The following is an 18,161-nucleotide window of genomic DNA, read 5'->3' as shown; positions in this document are numbered from 1 at the left end:
GCATATCCCATATACGCACGAAGGGCCACAGGGTGAACGAAATTGTTGCAGTTGCAAGTCCAAGCACAAACACCGAACACAGCACAATACGCATGCGTAGACGTGAGCCCACAACAAGTGAAATGGAGGGCACAAATGAAAATATCGCAGCTGTGGTTAAGTCGGGAGAGTGTTTTCTGGGCTTTAGGCAGACGCTGAGGACTTTGCATCGTGGGAGGGCCAAGCTGGTCATCATCGCCAGCAATATATCCACAGCAATGCGCATTAAGCTGGTACAAAGCGCCGCAATTGCCATGGTCGAGATCCAGTATTATGCTGGGACCAACAAAGAGTTGGGCATCGCCTGTGGCAAATCATTTCGTGTGAGCTCCATGTCGTTTACCGATGCTGGTGATTCGGATATCCTTGGGCCCTCATCGGCTGACAATTGAAATGCAAAACTAAATTATAATTACTCATAAATTTAAATTTAAATGTAAAATAAAGGAACAAGTTTCCCCTGCGTGTGTTTTATGGTTAAATTGTTTTGTTTTGAATATTGCAAGGCAGCCAAAGTTGGACTGGCACTGAAAGCTGCCAACTGAAATCTGTTGAATGTTGTAATCAATTGAAGGATGTCTTTAATAACTATCACAAAGAAATGTGTGGCATAATTCTAGCAAAATATTGTAAACAAAATAACGTTGCAGGGGAACGAGTGCTCTCCCTTAGAGCGCTGTGTTGCGGCACCCGACGACCATGGCCAGCAGAGCCATGCGAATGTACATGCCGTATTCGGCCTGTCGGAAGTAGGCAGCACGCGGATCCGTATCAAAGTCGCGACTGATCTCGTCCAGACGTGGCAGCGGATGCAGCACAATCATACGCTTTTTGGCCAGCGTCATCAGCTTAGGCGTGACAATAAAGTGACCATGGCACTGCAAGCACAAAAGAAGCATTCAATTAGATCAGTAAATAAATGGACTATTCTGGGTGCTGGCTTACCTTTTGATACTCCTCCTCGCTGTCGAAGCGCTCGCGTTGTATGCGCGTCATATAGAGGACATCAGTGTCGGCGAGCACCGTCTCGAGGCTGTTGCAGTAGAGCTGCTTAACGCCGCGCTCATTGACAAATTTGGATACCTCTTCTGGCATCTGGAGAGTGTTGGGCGCCACATACTGCAGCGTCACATTGTAGAGGGTGAGGAGACGGGCCAAGGAGTGGACAGTGCGGCCATTCTTCAGATCGCCACACATGGTGATGGTGAGTCCATTGACGGTGCCGATCTCCTCGCGAATGGTGAAAATATCCAGCAGCGCCTGCGTGGGATGCTCGCCAACGCCATCGCCAGCATTGATCACCGGCTTGCGAGAGTACAAGGCGGCACGCTGAAAGGGCAGCAGACAGTAAGGACTAGTAAGGTAAAGGACTCGGAATGCATTTTGTATACTTACAGCCACAGCACCGGGCAGGGGATGGCGCAGCACCAGAACATCTGAATAGCTGGCCATCACTTTGATGCTATCCTCCAGGGACTCGCCCTTCTTCACGGACGATGTGAGCTGATCCATGCTGATCACTCGGCCGCCCAGTCGTAGCATGGCGGCAGCGAAACTGCACTGTGTCCGTGTGCTCACCTCGTAAAAGACGCTGGCCATAATCTTGCCGCGCAGCAGATCGTCCACCGGCCGGTCCTTGCTCACCCGCGACTTGAGCAGCTGCGCCAGATTGAAGATGTCATTCAGATGATCCTTGCTGAACATGTCCACGGCTAGAATGTGCTTGGACACCAGCGAATGGGCCACCGGATTGCTACTGGTCTGAGCGTACTGATTGCTCGCCGCCGCCGTCGCCGCTGATCCCGATCCTGACGCTGACATGGCGGTCCTTTGCAGATAGTCCCGCAGTGTGGTGTTGCTGGAGGAGTCCAGGCGGTGGCGTGGCGACGGGGAGATTGGTCTCAGGAAGTTGTTTGAATTGTTGGCATCGTCCACAAAGTGCACCTTGGCTGCTCCCTCGACAGTCAAGAGGCGGGCGAAGGTGTCATTGGCGTCCCTGTCGCTGGGCAACTCTTGTGTGGCCTCGGACAGCAGCTGCTGGGCGCCTTGCTTGGTGCGCACATTCTGCCCGAAGCCAGGCTGAACCAGAACCTGGCCATCGATGAAGGCCACCTCGCCGCGCAGCACGACACGATGGACACGGCCCGTTACCTTGGTGCCCTCGAAGGGCGTCCAGCCGGCCTTGGTCTTCAGTTCGCTGCCCGTGATGGTCCACTCCTCGTCCAGATCGACCTCCACATAGGTGTGCGGCTGCTCGGGCAGATTAAAGATGTTGCGCGGATTGCGGTGCAGCTTCCGTTTGATGTCCTCCATGGTGAGCCGACCCTCGTGCACCGCCTGCAGGAGCAATGGCAGAATGGTCTCCAGGCCGGGAAAGCCGGGCGGCGGACGCTCCGATCGCTTCTCCTCGAGCGTGTGCGGCGCATGATCGGTGGCAAACACATCGATGTACTCCATGTGCTCCCACAGCGCCTCCTGGTCTTCGGGCGAGCACAGGAGCGGACGCACCTCTGACATTCCCATGCCCAGACGGTCCACATCCTTGGTGCTGAGGAACAAGTGATGCGGACACACCTCGCACGTCACCTTGATGCCCTTCTCCTTGGCGGCCCGAATCAGCTGAATCTCCTCCCGCCTGGCCACATGGCAAATGTGCACATGGCGATCCAGCAGGTGTGCCAGCAGCACCACAGCCGCCATGCTCTGCTTCTCCGCATGGCAAACGATCGGAGCCCGTTTGGGCCAGTGGGAGAGGTGCCGCTGCCATGAAGTCATATCGCTGAGCCTCAGGGTGCCGTACGTGTCGTTGAGGTACATCTTCAGGCCACAGGCCTGTGTGGCCAGCTCGTGGGCCTGTGCCCAGTTTGCATCGGAGGCGCCCAAATACAGGGCATAGTCACAGCGGGCACCAAGCCGTGCCAGCTCCTGGAACTGCGCAAATGTCTCCTTGTCCACGATCGAGGGATTGGTGTTGGGCATGGCACAGACGAGGGTCACACCGCCAGCCAAGGCGGCGGCTGTGCCGCTGGCAAAGTCCTCCTTGTGCGTGGCACCCGGCTCCCGCAGATGCACATGGACATCAATGAAGCCCGGCAGCTTGACAATCCGCCGTGAGGTCATGCAATCCGTGTGCGTCTTCATTGCCGGCTGGCCACCCATCAAACGCATCGATTCCACCAGCAATTTGGTGCACTTGACATCCGTGACCAATGGTATGGAGTAGTCCACGGCCAGGCGGCGTGTGCGATAGCCATGCGTCATGAAGGACGATACCCTAAACGATAGTTATGGGAAATTAATGGTTGATTTTATGTTGATTATGGTTGAATTAATGGTCCTTGCAGTATTTTCTGCACTCACCTTCTGACTCCACCGCCACTCATGGGCAAATTGATGACCAAATCAAATTGTTTGTTGGCCAGAAATTCGGCCAAATGTCGCAGCTCTCCATTGATGTCGTCCGGTGTTGTCTTATCGAATGTCCACTGTACGGATTCCACCTGTAGAGAGAGTCGCGAGAATGCATTAGACACAGAGACAGAGAGAGAGAGAGAGAGAGCGTTTTTCAAGGCCAAGAGCGCGTAAGTGCAATCAATTATTTGCTCTGGCCACACCAAGATATCGCTATTTGCGGTACATGGCGATCCCCCACACCTCAGACAAGAACAGTTATTAGAGCTACGTTACAATGGCACAGTGGGTCGAATGCAGCGTTTATCGTTTTACTTTTAACTATTTTGACAATTATTTGTTGTTATTTTAGTTATTTATTGGCAAGTTGAATGCTGAAGAGAGCCATGCTGAAACTTTTGCTTCTTAGTGTTAGGTTGTTCTTTGGTTATTGTGCCACAAAGTGTGCTGGCAAGGTATTGGTACCAGTGTGGAAATACAGAGTGAAAATACAGATAGGAGACGAGCAGCCGGAAGTGTAGCGTCGTGTAAGAATCAGTCACTTATCTCTGCTCTGGGCTGATGATTGCAATTGTTTGATTGTTGATTGGTGGCGCGATCTTATCAGTGCAAGGGAATGGGAACATCGAACACCGCACTGGAGCTGTGTCTGTCAGCAAAGAGATCCAGAGACAATCAGCCAGCCAGCCAGCCAGCCAGTCATGGGTTGCTCCTGCTCAAGGCCATTGGAATACGACGGCTCCACGCCGAATCCACTGCAGGCGGCTATTGCCTCACAGCCACGCGTCCAGCGGCGACGTCAACAGGAGGAGAAGCGCATGCGTCAGCTGCAGAAACTGCAAAAGCGAAATGCACGCAAGCGGCAGGCTAAGCGAGGCTCAGGCGGTGGCTCATCGGGATCGATACAGCGTCGGCGGGTGAGCGGCAAACAGAATCAGGATTTGGCACTGCAGCTGCGACTGCTGGGCGGCAGCAATGGCAGCAGCGCCACGGAGTGTGTCAGCGCACTGTATGCCCGCACATTGGAGCACCAGCGGGAGGAGCTGCAGCGCACCATCGAGCAGAAGACACTCCAACAGCTGGACAAGGAGCTGCACACGTTCCTGCTCAATCAGCTGCTGCTGGGTCTGCAGTTCTTTGCGCACTTTGATGCCGAAATGGCAGCCATGGATGTCGAGCTGCAAACACAGCGACGTTTGGCCTGTGGCCAGTCCCTCACCGAGCACAGTCTGCTGCAGGCGAGCGCCATAGATGTGACTGTGGCCAAGCATCTGCACTTTAAGCCCATGTAGGTGACAAAGTTCCTTCTGCTGGACTCCAACTGATCTCCATCTGTCTTTTTAGAGCTGCCAAGAAGTCGCAGCCTCTGCAGAAGCCTCTGACATATGTGGTGTTCGAGAACGTGGATATATCACGGCCGAATGATGCCAACTACGACTCGATAGCCACACTCTGCAAGGTGTTGCTCGAGTCTGACTATTACACATCCACGCCCTGCCGCTCGGAATATGTGCAGCTCATGGAGCAGTCCCGCTGGATGGGCTACGTGCGCCTGAAGCTCCGGGAGCAGGGACAGCCAGCCAGTCCGATTGGGCGTGGCATTGCCGCCAGCAGCGGGGATGAGGGTGATGCGGGCATCTACACGGACGGTGGTGGATCCACCTCTGGCTACAGTTCGGGCAGCTGGCGGGAGGGTGACTACGATCATGTCTACCTGGAGCGCCTCAACACTCTCCGATCCATGGAGGAACTGAGAATGTGCAATGCATCGCCGCTGGAGCGAAACATCCTGCCGGAGGGTTGCGTTTGCCAACTGTCCAGCTGCCTGCCCGCCTGGCTGGAGCAGTCCGATGATGAGGATGACAACGAGGAGGAGTCCAGCAATGGGGAGGAGGAGGAGGAAGTCGAACAGGAGGCACCACGTTCCGCCTACGAGACAGTCCAGGTGCTGCGCCAGTATCGCGTGGAACAGCAGCGACGACAGGCACTGCTTCATCAGAGTTACCTAAGCTCCGAGCAGTTTATGAAGTACTTTGGGGATCTGCTGCGCCAGCATCTGGCCAGCGAGCTGAACATCTCCGCCTCGTTGCTGGCGACTGCCAGCTATCGGGGCTGCAGCGTCTACACGGACAGGGAGGAGCTGGTGCCGGCCATTCAAGTGCACAACGCCTGGCCCGATTGCGCCTTCGAGTTCAATCTGCGGGCACGTCCGCGGCTCACCAATCTGCACACAGACGAGAAGTTCCAGTGGCCCACGGAGCAGATGAGGAATCGCATACGCTCTTTTGGCTTCCATGTGGTGCCAGTGGGCTATGCGCCGAAGCATTCGCGGAATCCATTTCGGGCGCTCGAGTGGCGCATTGTCTTCCCGCAGGCGGAGCAGTTTCTGGAGCGCCAGCTGACGTCCATGCAGCTGAAGGTGTTCCTGCTGATGAAGGTGCTGGTGCGCACCTTTGTGAGCGACAAGTGCCAGGCGATGGGCAGTCTGGTGGAGCAGCTGCGCGCTCATCTCTTCTGGCAGTGCGAGCGGCACAGCAACGACTGGCCCGAGGAGTTTCTCGGCGAGCGGCTGCTGCGCTTTGTTCGCTCCTTTGACGACTGCCTCGCCCGTAAGCATCTCAGCGATTACTTCGTCGAGCGGCGGAATCTGTTCGAGCATGTCCCAGAGGATGCCCTCATGGAGCTGCGCTCCATTATGGCCGGCATTGCCGAGCAGCCGCTCCTCCATCTCGTGCAGGCACTGCGCAATCTCGAGCATGCGCCCGACTTCTATCCCAAGCTGGACTACAAGCGGCTGCTGGATAACTTCTTCTGCCAGGACTACCTGCAGCTGCACAGCTGGGGTAGATTCTACCGCAACACTTCCAACCCAATCCAGCAACAGCAGCAGCAACAGGTGGATGAGGAGCAGCAGCAGCAGCAGGAACGACCAGAGGTGACCGATGCCCGTGGGCTGCTGGGCATGCCGCAGCATCAGGAGCGCTCACGGGGCAAGCTGCGTCGCAAGACCCAAGTGCTGCAGGCCTCCCACCAGCAGCTACAGTTGGCCGATCAGCGGCGTTCCTCGCTGGACTCCTCGATGATGGACATGTCCATGCAGCTGCTGCTGTCGCGCTCCTGCAGCGTGCAGGAAACTCCACAGTCGCAGTCCGCGGCGCAGGCGGGGCCGCAGCTGAACAACGGCCTGGAGATACTGCGGCGCACCAATCTGTTGGAGCTGCTGATCGATCATCTGCTGGCGATGCTGGCCAAGGCCACACAATTTGGCAATCGGCTGCACGCGGAGCTCTACTTGGAGCAGGCACAGCGGCTGTGCCGCCTCTACCAGCAGCTCGGCTGCTCTCAGAATGCCCAGCACTATGTGGAGGAGCTGCTGCAGGCGTCTGCAGGCATTGAGCGGATGTCCGTGGACGGTGCGGAGACGCCGCCTGCCCTGCCACGACGCAGCTTCTCGGGCTCGGAACATCGTTCGTCGGTGACTCCCAAGCAGCGTCGCAAGTCCCTCAAATTCATGGAGCATGTCGTGCAGATACATTCACCCGATGCCATGTCCAGGCAGGTTCTGCCTCTGCCTCACCTCACGGCCCCTGGCATTCTGAAGGGAAACACACAGCCCAAGCCCGAGCTGATAGAAGAGCCCGCTCAGACAGTCTCCCGTGCCACGGAGAGCATCCTTTCACTCAACACTCTGCTGCAGCGTCTCAACGTGGATCCAGACAGACTACAGACCCTCAACAACAAGACGGAACAGGTGCTACAGACGCTGGCCCCGTCGGAGACCAGGCGCGACGAGCTGCGCGACATTCTCAAGCGCAACACGCAAAAGATCAGGGAAGCCTTCAACTGAATTCATTCATCGCCACTCAAAGCTAAGAGCCGAGACTCCGAGTACCTGGAGATAATATTAGAGGGTAATACTTCAAGTCTGCAGGTCTCTTTCTTGCGTATTTCAAAGCAAAATAAATCAAACTCTAGCCCGATCTTTCGATTCATAGCTGCTGATTGCTTCCTTAAATCTTTCGCGGAAAGTTCTCTGAGCCCACACCCAACCTCTTAGCTAGTGAAATTATCATTTTAGCACTCACATCAACGCCATGTTCCGCATAGAAGTCGCCAGTGCCCATCGAGGCGTACAGCTTGTAGCCCATCTTGGCCAGATCTCGTATGGATGGAAGCAGTTCCATTTTGTGCTGCGCAGCAAACCAAAGAAAAATTCGATACATAAAGATGGAAATTGCAACATAGAAGGAAATGCTTACCTTGAAGCTACCAACGGAGAGGAGCACGGCATTCTTGGGTATCTGAAAGCCAGTGGACATCATGGCCTTGAGGTAGGCCTCGTAGCGATTGTCGCCAAAGCCGGCCACCTCGCCAGTGGAGGCCATCTCCACGCCCAGCTGGACATCGGCACCCGCCAGGCGGGAGAAGCTGAATTGCGGCACCTTCACGCCGACCTTGCCCACACCATGAAGCACATCGATGGGCTCCACCTCCATGCCGACAATGGCTCTGGTGGCCGTGGCGACAAAGTCATGATCGAGCGTCTTCGAGACGAAGGGGAATGAGCGCGAGACGCGCACATTGCACTCGATGACCTTTAGTTCGTTGTTCTTGGCAATGAGTTGCATGTTGAAGGGTCCGGTGACATCCAGCAGACTGGCCAGGGCGCAGGTGATGCGCTTGATGGCCTCCAGTGTCTCCGCGTTAAGATCTTGCGGCGGCGTGACCAGCGTGGCATCGCCTGAGTGCACGCCCGCATTCTCCACATGCTCCGAGACGGCCATGCAGAGGATCTGACCATCGGCGGCCACAGCATCAACGTCGATCTCCTTGGCCTCGGTGAGAAACTTGGATATGACCACCGGATGCTCGCGACTCACCTCCGAGGCGGCGTTCAGATATGTCTCCAGATCCTGATTGGAGTAGGCCACATTCATGGCAGCGCCGGACAGGACATACGATGGCCGCACCAGGCAGGGATAGCCCACCTCCTCGCAGAACTCGATGGCCGACTTGAGGTTGGTCAGCTCCTTCCAGCGCGGCTGCAGGATGCCCTTTCGATCGAGCATGCGAGAGAACTTGAAACGATTCTCGGCACAGTCAATGGAGTCCGGGGAAGTGCCCAGAACCTTGGCCTGCTGCCTGTGCAGATCCATGGCAATGTTATTGGGCAGCTGGCCGCCCATCGAGAGGATGATGCCCTCCGAGGATTCCAGTTCGTAGATGTCCATCACCACCTCAAAGCTAATCTCCTCGAAGTACAGCCGGTCGCACATGTCGTAGTCGGTGGAGACTGTCTCCGGATTGTAGTTGATCATTATGGTGGGCTTCTGCAGCTTGCGCAGCTCCCGCAGGCAGCCGACGGCACACCAGTCAAACTCCACAGAGGAGCCAATGCGATAGACGCCCGAGCCCACGACAATGATGTGTCCGCCGGGGAACTCCACGTCATGCTCGATGCCGTGATAGGTCGTGTACAGATAATTTGTGCTCGCTGGCCACTCGCCGGCCACGGTGTCGATCTGCTTCACAAACGGACGAATGCCCAGCTCGTGACGCTGCTGGCGCACCACTAGCTCTGTGCTTTTGGTTGCCTTCGCCACCTGCTTGTCGGAGAAGCCCAGACGCTTGGCCTTCAGCAGCTGCTCGATGCCCAGCTGCCTGGGTGTGGCATTGAGACGCTTGAGATGGTGGTAGTACAATATAATTCGTTCCAGTTTGTGCAGGAACCACTGATCGATGTTGGTCAGTTGATGCAACTCCTGGATGTCCATGCCCCTGGCCAGGGCAGCGGCCAAGAAGAAGGGCCGCTTGTCTGTGGGCTCCGACAACTGATCTGCGAGCTGCTGCTCATCCACGACCACAACGTCCGCATCGAAGCCCAGCACATCGCTGTCAACCATGCGCAGAGCCTTCTGGAAGGCCTCCTCGAAGCTGCGTCCAATGGACATCACCTCGCCCACGCTCTTCATGGAGCTGCCGATGTGCTTGCTGACGCGCGTGAATTTGGCCAGATCCCAGCGCGGTATCTTCACCACACAGTAGTCGAGGGAGGGCTCAAAGCAGGCCGTCGTATTGCCCGTGACCGAGTTCTTGATCTCCGTCAGGGGCAGCCCCAAGGCCAGCTTGGCGGCCACATAGGCCAGGGGATAGCCGGTGGCTTTGCTGGCCAGCGCCGAGCTGCGCGACAGTCGCGCGTTCACCTCAATGATGTAGAACTGCTCCGAGTGGGGGCACAGCGCATACTGGATGTTGCACTCCCCCACAACGCCCAGATGCCGGATGACCTTCAGGGCGGTGTTGCGCAGCATTTGATACTCCCGATCCGAGAGGGTCTGCGAGGGCGCCACCACAATGCTCTCGCCGGTGTGAATGCCCAGCGGATCAAAGTTCTCCATGTTGCAGACGGTGATGCAGTTGTCGAAGGCATCGCGTACCACCTCGTACTCGACCTCCTTCCAGCCTTTCAGTGACTTGTCCACAATCAGCTGGCTGGAGTGGGCCAGCGCCTGTTGGGCCAGGCTTTCCAGCTCCTGTTCGTTGTTAGCGAAGCCAGAGCCCAGGCCGCCCAGCGAGAAGGCGGCTCTGGCCATCACCGGATAGCCGAGACGTCCGGCCGCCTCCAGGGCTTCGGCCACCGAATATACGGCCTCCGATGGCGCCACCTGCTCCCCAATATCGTTGACACGCTGTGCGAAAAGCTTGCGATCCTCCGTTTCGATGATCGACTGAATGGGCGTGCCCAGAATGCGAACATTGTACTTGGCAAAGACGCCAGCGCGGTCCAGTTCCACGCCGCAGTTGAGGGCCGTCTGGCCGCCGAAGGTGAGCAGCACACCGTTGGGCCGTTCCGATTTAATTACCTCCTCCACGTAGTGCGGTGTGAGGGGTAGGAAATAGCACTTGTCTGCCATTCCCTTTGAGGTCTGCACAGTGGCGATGTTTGGATTGATGAGCACCGTCTGGATGCCGCACTCGCGCATCGCTTTGATCGCCTGCGAGCCGGAGTAATCGAATTCGCCCGCCTGGCCAATGGACAGGCCGCCAGAGCCCAGGATGAGCACTTTGCGCGGCTTTGGCTGGACGGGCACATGCTTGGCGGGACGCAGTCGTCGCGCTATCAGCTCCGGCACACTCAGCTGGGGATTGCTGATCGATTCCATAAAGACATCGAAGAGGAATTCAGTGTCGCAGGGTCCGGCATGGTGCTCCGGATGGAATTGCACTGAGAAGTAGGGCTTGGAGCGGTGGACAATGCCCTCGTTGGTGCCGTCATTGGCATTCACAAAGAGCTCCTCCCAGTCCCCGGGCAGATCCTGCAGATCCACTGCATAGCCATGGTTCTGTGAGGTCATCAGACAGCGACCGGTGGCGCGGTGCAGGCAGGGCAGATTGTGGCCACGATTGCCGTACTTCATCTTGTAGGTGGAGCAGCCAATGGCCTTGGCCAGCAGTTGGTGGCCCAGGCAGATGCCAAAGATGGGCTTCGTGCCGGCCTCAATGACGCGTCGCACCTGCTGAACAATTGAGTCGCAGCTCTCCGGATTGCCGGGCCCGTTGGACAGGAAGAGGGCATCGTACTCGTCGTCCCTAAGCTCAGAGCTCCATGGCAGCAACTGCACGGAGGCGCCACGCTGCAGCAGACAACGCAGCTGATTGAGCTTCAGGCCGCAGTCGATGATTGCGATTCGAGGACCCTTGCCACTCTTGACATCTCCGAAGACCATCCTCTGCTGCACACTGCACTCCTGGGCCAGATTACGGCTGTTGGGATCCTCGAATATCAGTTTGGTGGGCCCCTCTTTTGGGGCCTCGTACACTATGCGACCCAGAAGGCTGCCCTGTTCGCGCAGCTTTTTGGTGAGGGCGCGTGTGTCCACGCCACTGATGCCGGGCACCTTGTGCTGATGCAGCCACTTGGGCAGCGTCTGAGAGCTGCGCCAGTGCCAGGCGCACTCGGCCACTTCGCCCACCACAAGGGCAGTGGCCTGGACGGCCCCCTTGAGCCACTCAAAGTGCTTGGGCAGGCCGTGTTCGTCCTCCTCCTCGCCGGGTACTCCATAGTTACCAATTAGCGGGTAGGTCAGCACCAGAATCTGTCCACTGTACGAGCGATCTGTCAGCGCCTCTGTGTAGCCGACCATGCCCGTCTGGAAGACAACTTCGCCACCCACGACCTCATCTTTGGCCACATGGCCGAAGGACAGGCCCGGCATGACAGTGCCATCCTCCAGCACCAGATAACAGTCCACTTGTCGCATCTTTATCCTGTATCCTGCATTCACAAAAGATATAAAGGGAGATAAAGAGATTTGTTAAACATAGTTCCACAGCAAACCGAGGAGGAGGAGCATTGTGAGACGCGCTGAAACGCGGGACAACTTGTATACCCGTTACTCAGTCGTAAAGGAATTTCGCTTAAAATTTATAAATACCTCTCACATCTAATATACCCCTTAACTCTTCGTGTACTGGGTATACAAAAAATGTATATACGCACTTGAGAATTACATATGTATATATATATATATTTATTTGTGGGCATATTCGGAAAAAGCAAATAGATATTTTATTTTACAAGTATCTAGTCATTCCGATCCAGAACAGATTTGCATACATTTATACGGTTAGTTATACTCCTTTTATTCGACAAGTGCAGGGTAGCTAGAGTACCGTTTAACTTAAAATCAAACGTGCTATTGTCATCACACACACACGCAAATGCACACAAGAAACTCTCTCACGCACATTCGTCTGCACCTTGCTCTGTCGCACTTGTTTGTTTTGCTATGTCTGGCGGCAACATGTTGCTTGCGGTGATCGGAGTGGGACTGTGTGTTTCTTTTCACTCTACAATCAGCGCCTTATCACAATATAAAAACTTAAGACAGTTTAAAAACACTGCCACGACTTGCGTGGAGATTTTTGTTAAATCAAAAGTTAACCAAAATAAATTGAAGCATGCGTGGAGAGATTTTGTAAATCCAAAACGACCCAACATAATACAAAAGAACTGAATTCAATTAAACGCTTCGATGTTTACCACAATATTCCACTGCTTGTGCGAGTGTGTGGAAGCGCACGTGTGAAGAAGTTGAACTTGAAACCGGTTCATACCCTAACAAAGTACAGAAAATGCGAAATCCAATGCGTATTTTAAGTATGTTAAATTCATACAACAAATGTCGTCATTATGAATTAAATGTTTTAAATTTTGCGGTATATTCCTTGGCTTTTTAGATGCACTCACACAGACGACTCTTTCGTATACAGAGTTTCGATGCAGCCTGCAGTTGTAGTTGTAGATGGAGAGCACGTGTACACGTGTGTGATAAAGCTTTTTAGTGGTACTGCCTCACTTGATGTCCAATCAATGTTGTATTTATACCGCTACGAAAACTTGATTTGTGTGGCATTTAATGCCGCTTATATTTATATCAATTAACCAAAGGGTAGGAACTATATGGCGCAGCAAGGCAACCAAATTCGCCGCCTAAGTTGTTTTCTTCTTCTTGTTGAGCTCCACTCGGGTTGGAGAGAGAGAGAGAGAGAGAGACATTGCGAGAGAGTGCCTAACGCGTGGCCAGAAAATGATTAACGCGTTCTCAAAATACTTCAACCGCGCTTTGGACATTTCAAAGTCAAGGCTTGCAATATTTACTCGACAAAGATGAATGCAATTTCAAATTACACTCATATTTATGAAGCCATACAAACTTAGGATTTAAGCTTGACTAATTATAGTTATATTTTGTTTTATATTTTTGTTCCCAAAGTCCCGAAGAAAAGGACGGTCGTGACTTACTCTGAGGGGCATCCGTTTCTTAGGCAGCTCCTGCTTCATGTTTTGCTCGTAGATTTTCTAGGATGTGCTGCAGTGAGTCAGCGTTGTACATGCCACAAACGAAATCTCATCAGCCTGAAGGCTGTGGACAACGGAGGCCATTAGGTAATAGCATTAAAACGTATAGTACCTACCCTGAGTAATGCCTTGATATGACATTGGTCTTGGTAGGCTGGTAGGCCACTGGTAAAATTAGTTATATAGCCGCTAACACACAATAACTTATATTAATGTAAGCTTTTAAGCTAAGTTTTTTTATCCAATGCGACTACAATCATTTTCAGGGCGCTGTAATTCGTTTCTTCAAATACAGATATTTCTACCTGTTGATATTTATACTCAGCTGCAGGCTTTACAATGGATTTATATTTTTAATACTGAGCAAAATACACATTTAGCCGGCGATAGCATTGTCGATAGGCAATGCAGCTGGTCTCGCAGTGCTGTAAAATGCATTTGAACCAGAACTGAAACCCATTGATACATCGATATATCAGGCGAAATCTTAAAAATAATTGTATTATACATTTACAAAGTGGTACACAGCTTAATAAACTGAATGCTTTCGTGCTTCTATCCAGGAGTGGATAATTTATTATTATATATTTTAGATCTCAAAGGCTAATTAAATGTGCAGCAAAAGACCATCGATCTATCGCACAGTTTTAAACTGTCGGTACTATCGGACACTTTCGATGGTTATGCAGCACCAATTCGAACAGCTGTCTTCTGTTTACAAACTTAAAACAAAAGAAAATGTTACCAATATGAATCATATTTATTCCGTAAGATATACGGCACAGAAAATATGCCAAAGGTGCCGACAGCAATCTGGCAGAAATCCGGATACGAGAACCGTTACTGTGTGACCAAATCCAAGCTCGACGCATTGTGAGGTGCGGGCTAATGCCCATCGGTCAGCCGCCTGTAGATTTAGGATGTATCATACCCGTTACTGGAAGAGTAAATAGGGTATATTGTATTTGCAATCGAAAGCGGATGTACATACATAAATAAATATGTAAAGCACAGAGGGAAACGTTTACGAGTCCATTAAGTATACATACTGTTTGAGATGAAAGATGAAAGATATAGAAAAATTTAAAATATAATATTCGAAAAATATCATAAGGTTCAATTTAATTGAGTACCTGGTACACAATTTGTGACGCGTACGAACGCATCGCACAACGTTCCCCATCGTTTTTGTATACGAATGTTGTGGTTGTTTGAGGCATAAGTTGTGCTCCGATGGCCAATAGCTATTAGCACACAGTTAGACAGGGACACCACTCAAACAGAAAAAGCGAGAGTGAGAGAGAGAGAGAGATGGGAAATGTGAACAACAAAAAATTAAGCGTACCATTTATACGATTTTGAAAATGATGAGAAACCAAAACTAAACGAGATTTGCCTGCCGGCCTGCCTCCGTCTTCACTGCTGTAAATTATCCAACGCAAATCCCAAATTGGGGTCACCTATCTGCTGGTCACACTCCTCCCCCCAATGGCCACCAGCTACGCCCGCAGAAATTGCATGTACATAGATTTTAATTTAATGCCTGGAACAATTTATTACTGCGCTGACATAATTCAAACTCAATGGCGTTGGGGATGCGACCGGTGGCAGTGGCAGTGGCGGTGGCGTCTCCACGAGAGCACGTTGCCTTTATGGCCGTATTTATAGCCCTGGCTCTCATTCCCTCATTCTACCATTTTATTTCATTCTTTTCGAGTTTGGGAATTGTCAGGCTTCAAGTGCTCGTTGGACATGGACATGGGACATCGTCTGGGTCGATGCTGTGCCCGGGTGTTTGGGTCTGGTCTCTATTGGGAAGTTCCACTGGGGATTTGTGTGAAAATGATTATAAATCGTTTTTTAATTATACTTGTCCGCATATTTTCTCATTTTCCGAAATAGAATCCTATCCATCGCAAACACACATTGTGCGACAATTCTATTCAAATCCTAATATTATTGTCCAGCACAGAGTCTGGGTACGTCTGCCACAGACAGCTTGCCCCAAATACCCAAGTGATGAAGAGATTTAAAACGAGCGAAATGGCTACAATATCTGCTAGAGTCTCGACCGAGAGGTACCCACTGAATTGCTGTTAGACTGGGTGTTTGAAAATCAATTGTTAGGCGGCGGCTAGTGAACTGAACTGATTGCCTCCATAATCGGATGACTGCGAGTTTGATTTACCTAACATTTTCAATCCGCTTCTTGAAGGATTTCCTTATTCTAAATACGTTTTTCGGATCATGGGTTTATCCCCGATCACCTCAATACCGGGTTAACGAACCTCTTTTGCTGGGATTCGTTGAGGGCTGTTAATTTAATTATACAACGGGCGGCCAGTGAGTGAGTGGTCTGTGCCAACAAGCCGCAGCATGTCCGCTGGTTTCTAAAATAATAATGGCTACCTAACGTCCGAGGGGCCAGAGGTTGCCAATTACAGGTAGGCAGCCTTATCGATAGGCTCTTATCGCTGAACGGTCGGATTATCCCGTCGGAGTCGAAGTTTCTGCAAGTGTTGGCAGTTGACCTTTGGACCCTATTATGAGCGGCTTGTCCGTTATGCACATTTCAGCAATTTACAGCTATCTATGGCTGCACACGATGCATACATAAGTACATATGTATGTACATATGTGTGTTTGTATACTGCTGATATTCCGGCTGGCTGTTGTTCCCGTTAATCTCTCTTCTGCTGCTCTGCTTCGCTGTTGCTGCGTACCTGCTGTTGACTTGCTGTTAACGTGTGACTGTTTTTTCTGTTGCTCTGCTGCTACTTAAAATGTTAGGCTTAATGGCAGTTGTCCCCGTTAATCTTCTCCAATTCTGCTGCTCTGCTTCGCTGTCGCTGCTTTCCTGCTGTTAACGTGTGCCTGATTATACTGTTGCTCTGCTGTTCTGCAGCTGCTGTTGTTTTGCTGTTACATATGTAAATATGTATGTCTACAAGTACGAACATAAAATGGATACCTGCCAGAACGTAAGGATTCGCTGAAGTTCCTTTATTTGCAGCCCTCGGTTGAGGCGTCGCCGCAATCCCTAACGCTGATCCCTTTGTTTACATCGACGGTGGCGAACCCATCGCTGGATACCAGGTAGGCGGCACACCCCAAGAAAAACAAGATCATAAAAGTTTGAGTCGCCCAGGCGGGGTGGCGGCCATTCATGAACAGACCTGCAGCGTTGTGGCCGTGGCCACCCCAGCTACCTGGTTTCTATAAAAGCGAGGCGTGACCGACTGAGGGGCAGCACAAGCCTTGCACATCTCGACGAGAGCACACGACACACGAGAGACACACCCAAAGCCATGGAACAGAGCCAACTCTATTTGCATAAATTCTACGCCCAGGCCATCCCAAGGCCCCTCCTAGTCAGCAGCCCTGGCCTTCATCATCCGCAGCCCGGCAGAGCGGCGGCCACGCAACAACAGCCCGAGCATATTGACGAGCTGGTGGCTCTGGAACTGCAGCAGCTAAAGACTCACTACGCCGACGAGGAGCAACGATATGTGGACCAGATGCTGCTCGCGAATCCCATTGTGGTGGAGCGACGGGCGCAGCCCAAGTCGGAGACAGCATTCCCGACAGAGGCAACCAGGCCAGTGGCAACACCCTCGCCCGCACCGGCAGCCGCAACCACGCCGACACCCGCACCCACAATGCCCAGCAGTCGTCACGACACGCAGCGTCAGAGAGCCGAGTCCTGCCGCAAGTCGCGCTACAACAACAAAATCAAGAAGGCCAAACTGCGCTTCCGGCACAAGTTCGTCAGCAGCCAGCTGACGGAGAGCGTCGGCGTGCTGGACCACATGCGGGAGGTGATTGCCCAGGCGGAGGCGCAGCTGCTGGCGCGTGGCTTCAACGTGGGCGCCCTGGAACGTATGCGCAGGAATTTCGGTATAGATCGCTCCACGACAACGGCCATGGACCAGTGATTTCCTGATTCCCTTCACTCTCTACCTTAAGACACATTTTTTTTTGCAACTTGTTAATTTTTCGATTGATAGCATAAATATTATTAGTATTTAAAACCAATTACAAATATTGTAAATAAAAATGTTAACAGAAACGAAATTTGATTTGGTTTTTTATACCCGGTACTCGAAGAGTAAATAGGGTATATTGTATTTATTTCCGACCCCATGGAGTATATATATTCTTGATCAGCATCAATAGCCGAGTCGATTGAGCCATGTCTGCCTGTCCGTCCGTACGTCCTGATGAGCGCCTAGTACTCAGAGACTATAAGAGCTAGAGCCAACAAATTTCGCATCCATACTTCTGTATGCTCACACTGTTACAAGTGTATTTAAAAAATGAAAACTCCCAAAACCATTCCGTAGGGAATGGCCATATCTATCAGATCACCAAATTGGGATCCGATTGGATCATTATTATAGCCATAATGAAGAAATCAATTTGCAGTGGCTAAACCCACCCTGTCCCGCAGCTTTTGTTGTTTTCTCCACATTCCTTTTCACACTCAGCCGCACTCTGCCGCTAAGGTGCAGATGTAGTACTGCGTGCCGGGTATAAAAGTTGTGACGCGTAAGAAGCGTCTCACACGTACCTTCTCGTTCTTTTTGTTGTTATTTTGGATGAATACATCTTGGCGAGGGCCATTGAATGACCCCTGGCGTTGCTTTTCCACATAAAGAGTTGAGCAAAGAGTTAACTAACGGATTCGAGAGGCATCGAAATGCATTCGACGCTTTTATTCATGAATTTTCAATTGATTTTGATGCTCCATTCGCGAGCAATTCTTTACACAATTATGCAAGACACTGGCAACTGATTTTATGCAATTTTAGAAGAGACTTTAAAGGTCTTGATCGGGATCGCCTGCAGC

At 52.1% G+C, this 18,161-nt stretch overlaps 3 protein-coding genes across 3 annotated transcripts; 2 read left to right on the top strand and 1 right to left on the bottom strand.

Moving 5' to 3' along the window:
• Positions 1–595: 595 nt before the first annotated feature.
• On the bottom strand, positions 596–12,979 carry LOC117588443 (CAD protein). The gene is made up of 7 exons (XM_034279726.1): positions 12,701–12,979; positions 7,710–11,725; positions 7,536–7,640; positions 3,400–3,539; positions 1,435–3,313; positions 985–1,368; positions 596–917 (listed from the first exon to the last, which is right to left on the bottom strand). The coding sequence occupies exons 2-7, from the start codon at positions 11,709–11,711 to the stop codon at positions 708–710; spliced, it is 6,720 nt and encodes a 2,239-aa protein (XP_034135617.1). The 5' UTR covers positions 11,712–11,725; positions 12,701–12,979; the 3' UTR covers positions 596–707.
• Positions 3,929–7,354, top strand: LOC117588445. The gene is made up of 2 exons (XM_034279728.1): positions 3,929–4,738; positions 4,795–7,354. The coding sequence occupies exons 1-2, from the start codon at positions 4,152–4,154 to the stop codon at positions 7,295–7,297; spliced, it is 3,090 nt and encodes a 1,029-aa protein (XP_034135619.1). The 5' UTR covers positions 3,929–4,151; the 3' UTR covers positions 7,298–7,354.
• Positions 12,980–16,577: 3,598 nt separating the features above from the next.
• LOC117588459 (protein sisterless A) lies at positions 16,578–17,312 on the top strand. Its single transcript, XM_034279747.1, has one exon. It carries the CDS (start codon positions 16,621–16,623, stop codon positions 17,245–17,247), a length of 627 nt encoding a protein of 208 aa, XP_034135638.1. The 5' UTR covers positions 16,578–16,620; the 3' UTR covers positions 17,248–17,312.
• The last annotated feature ends 849 nt before the right edge of the window (positions 17,313–18,161 follow it).

This window comes from Drosophila guanche, unplaced genomic scaffold, assembly GCF_900245975.1.
Source record: "Drosophila guanche unplaced genomic scaffold, DGUA_6, whole genome shotgun sequence".
Lineage (NCBI taxonomy): Eukaryota > Metazoa > Arthropoda > Insecta > Diptera > Drosophilidae > Drosophila > Drosophila guanche.
Note: the sequence above shows the minus strand (reverse complement) of the source record. Positions and strands in the feature narration are given on the sequence as shown.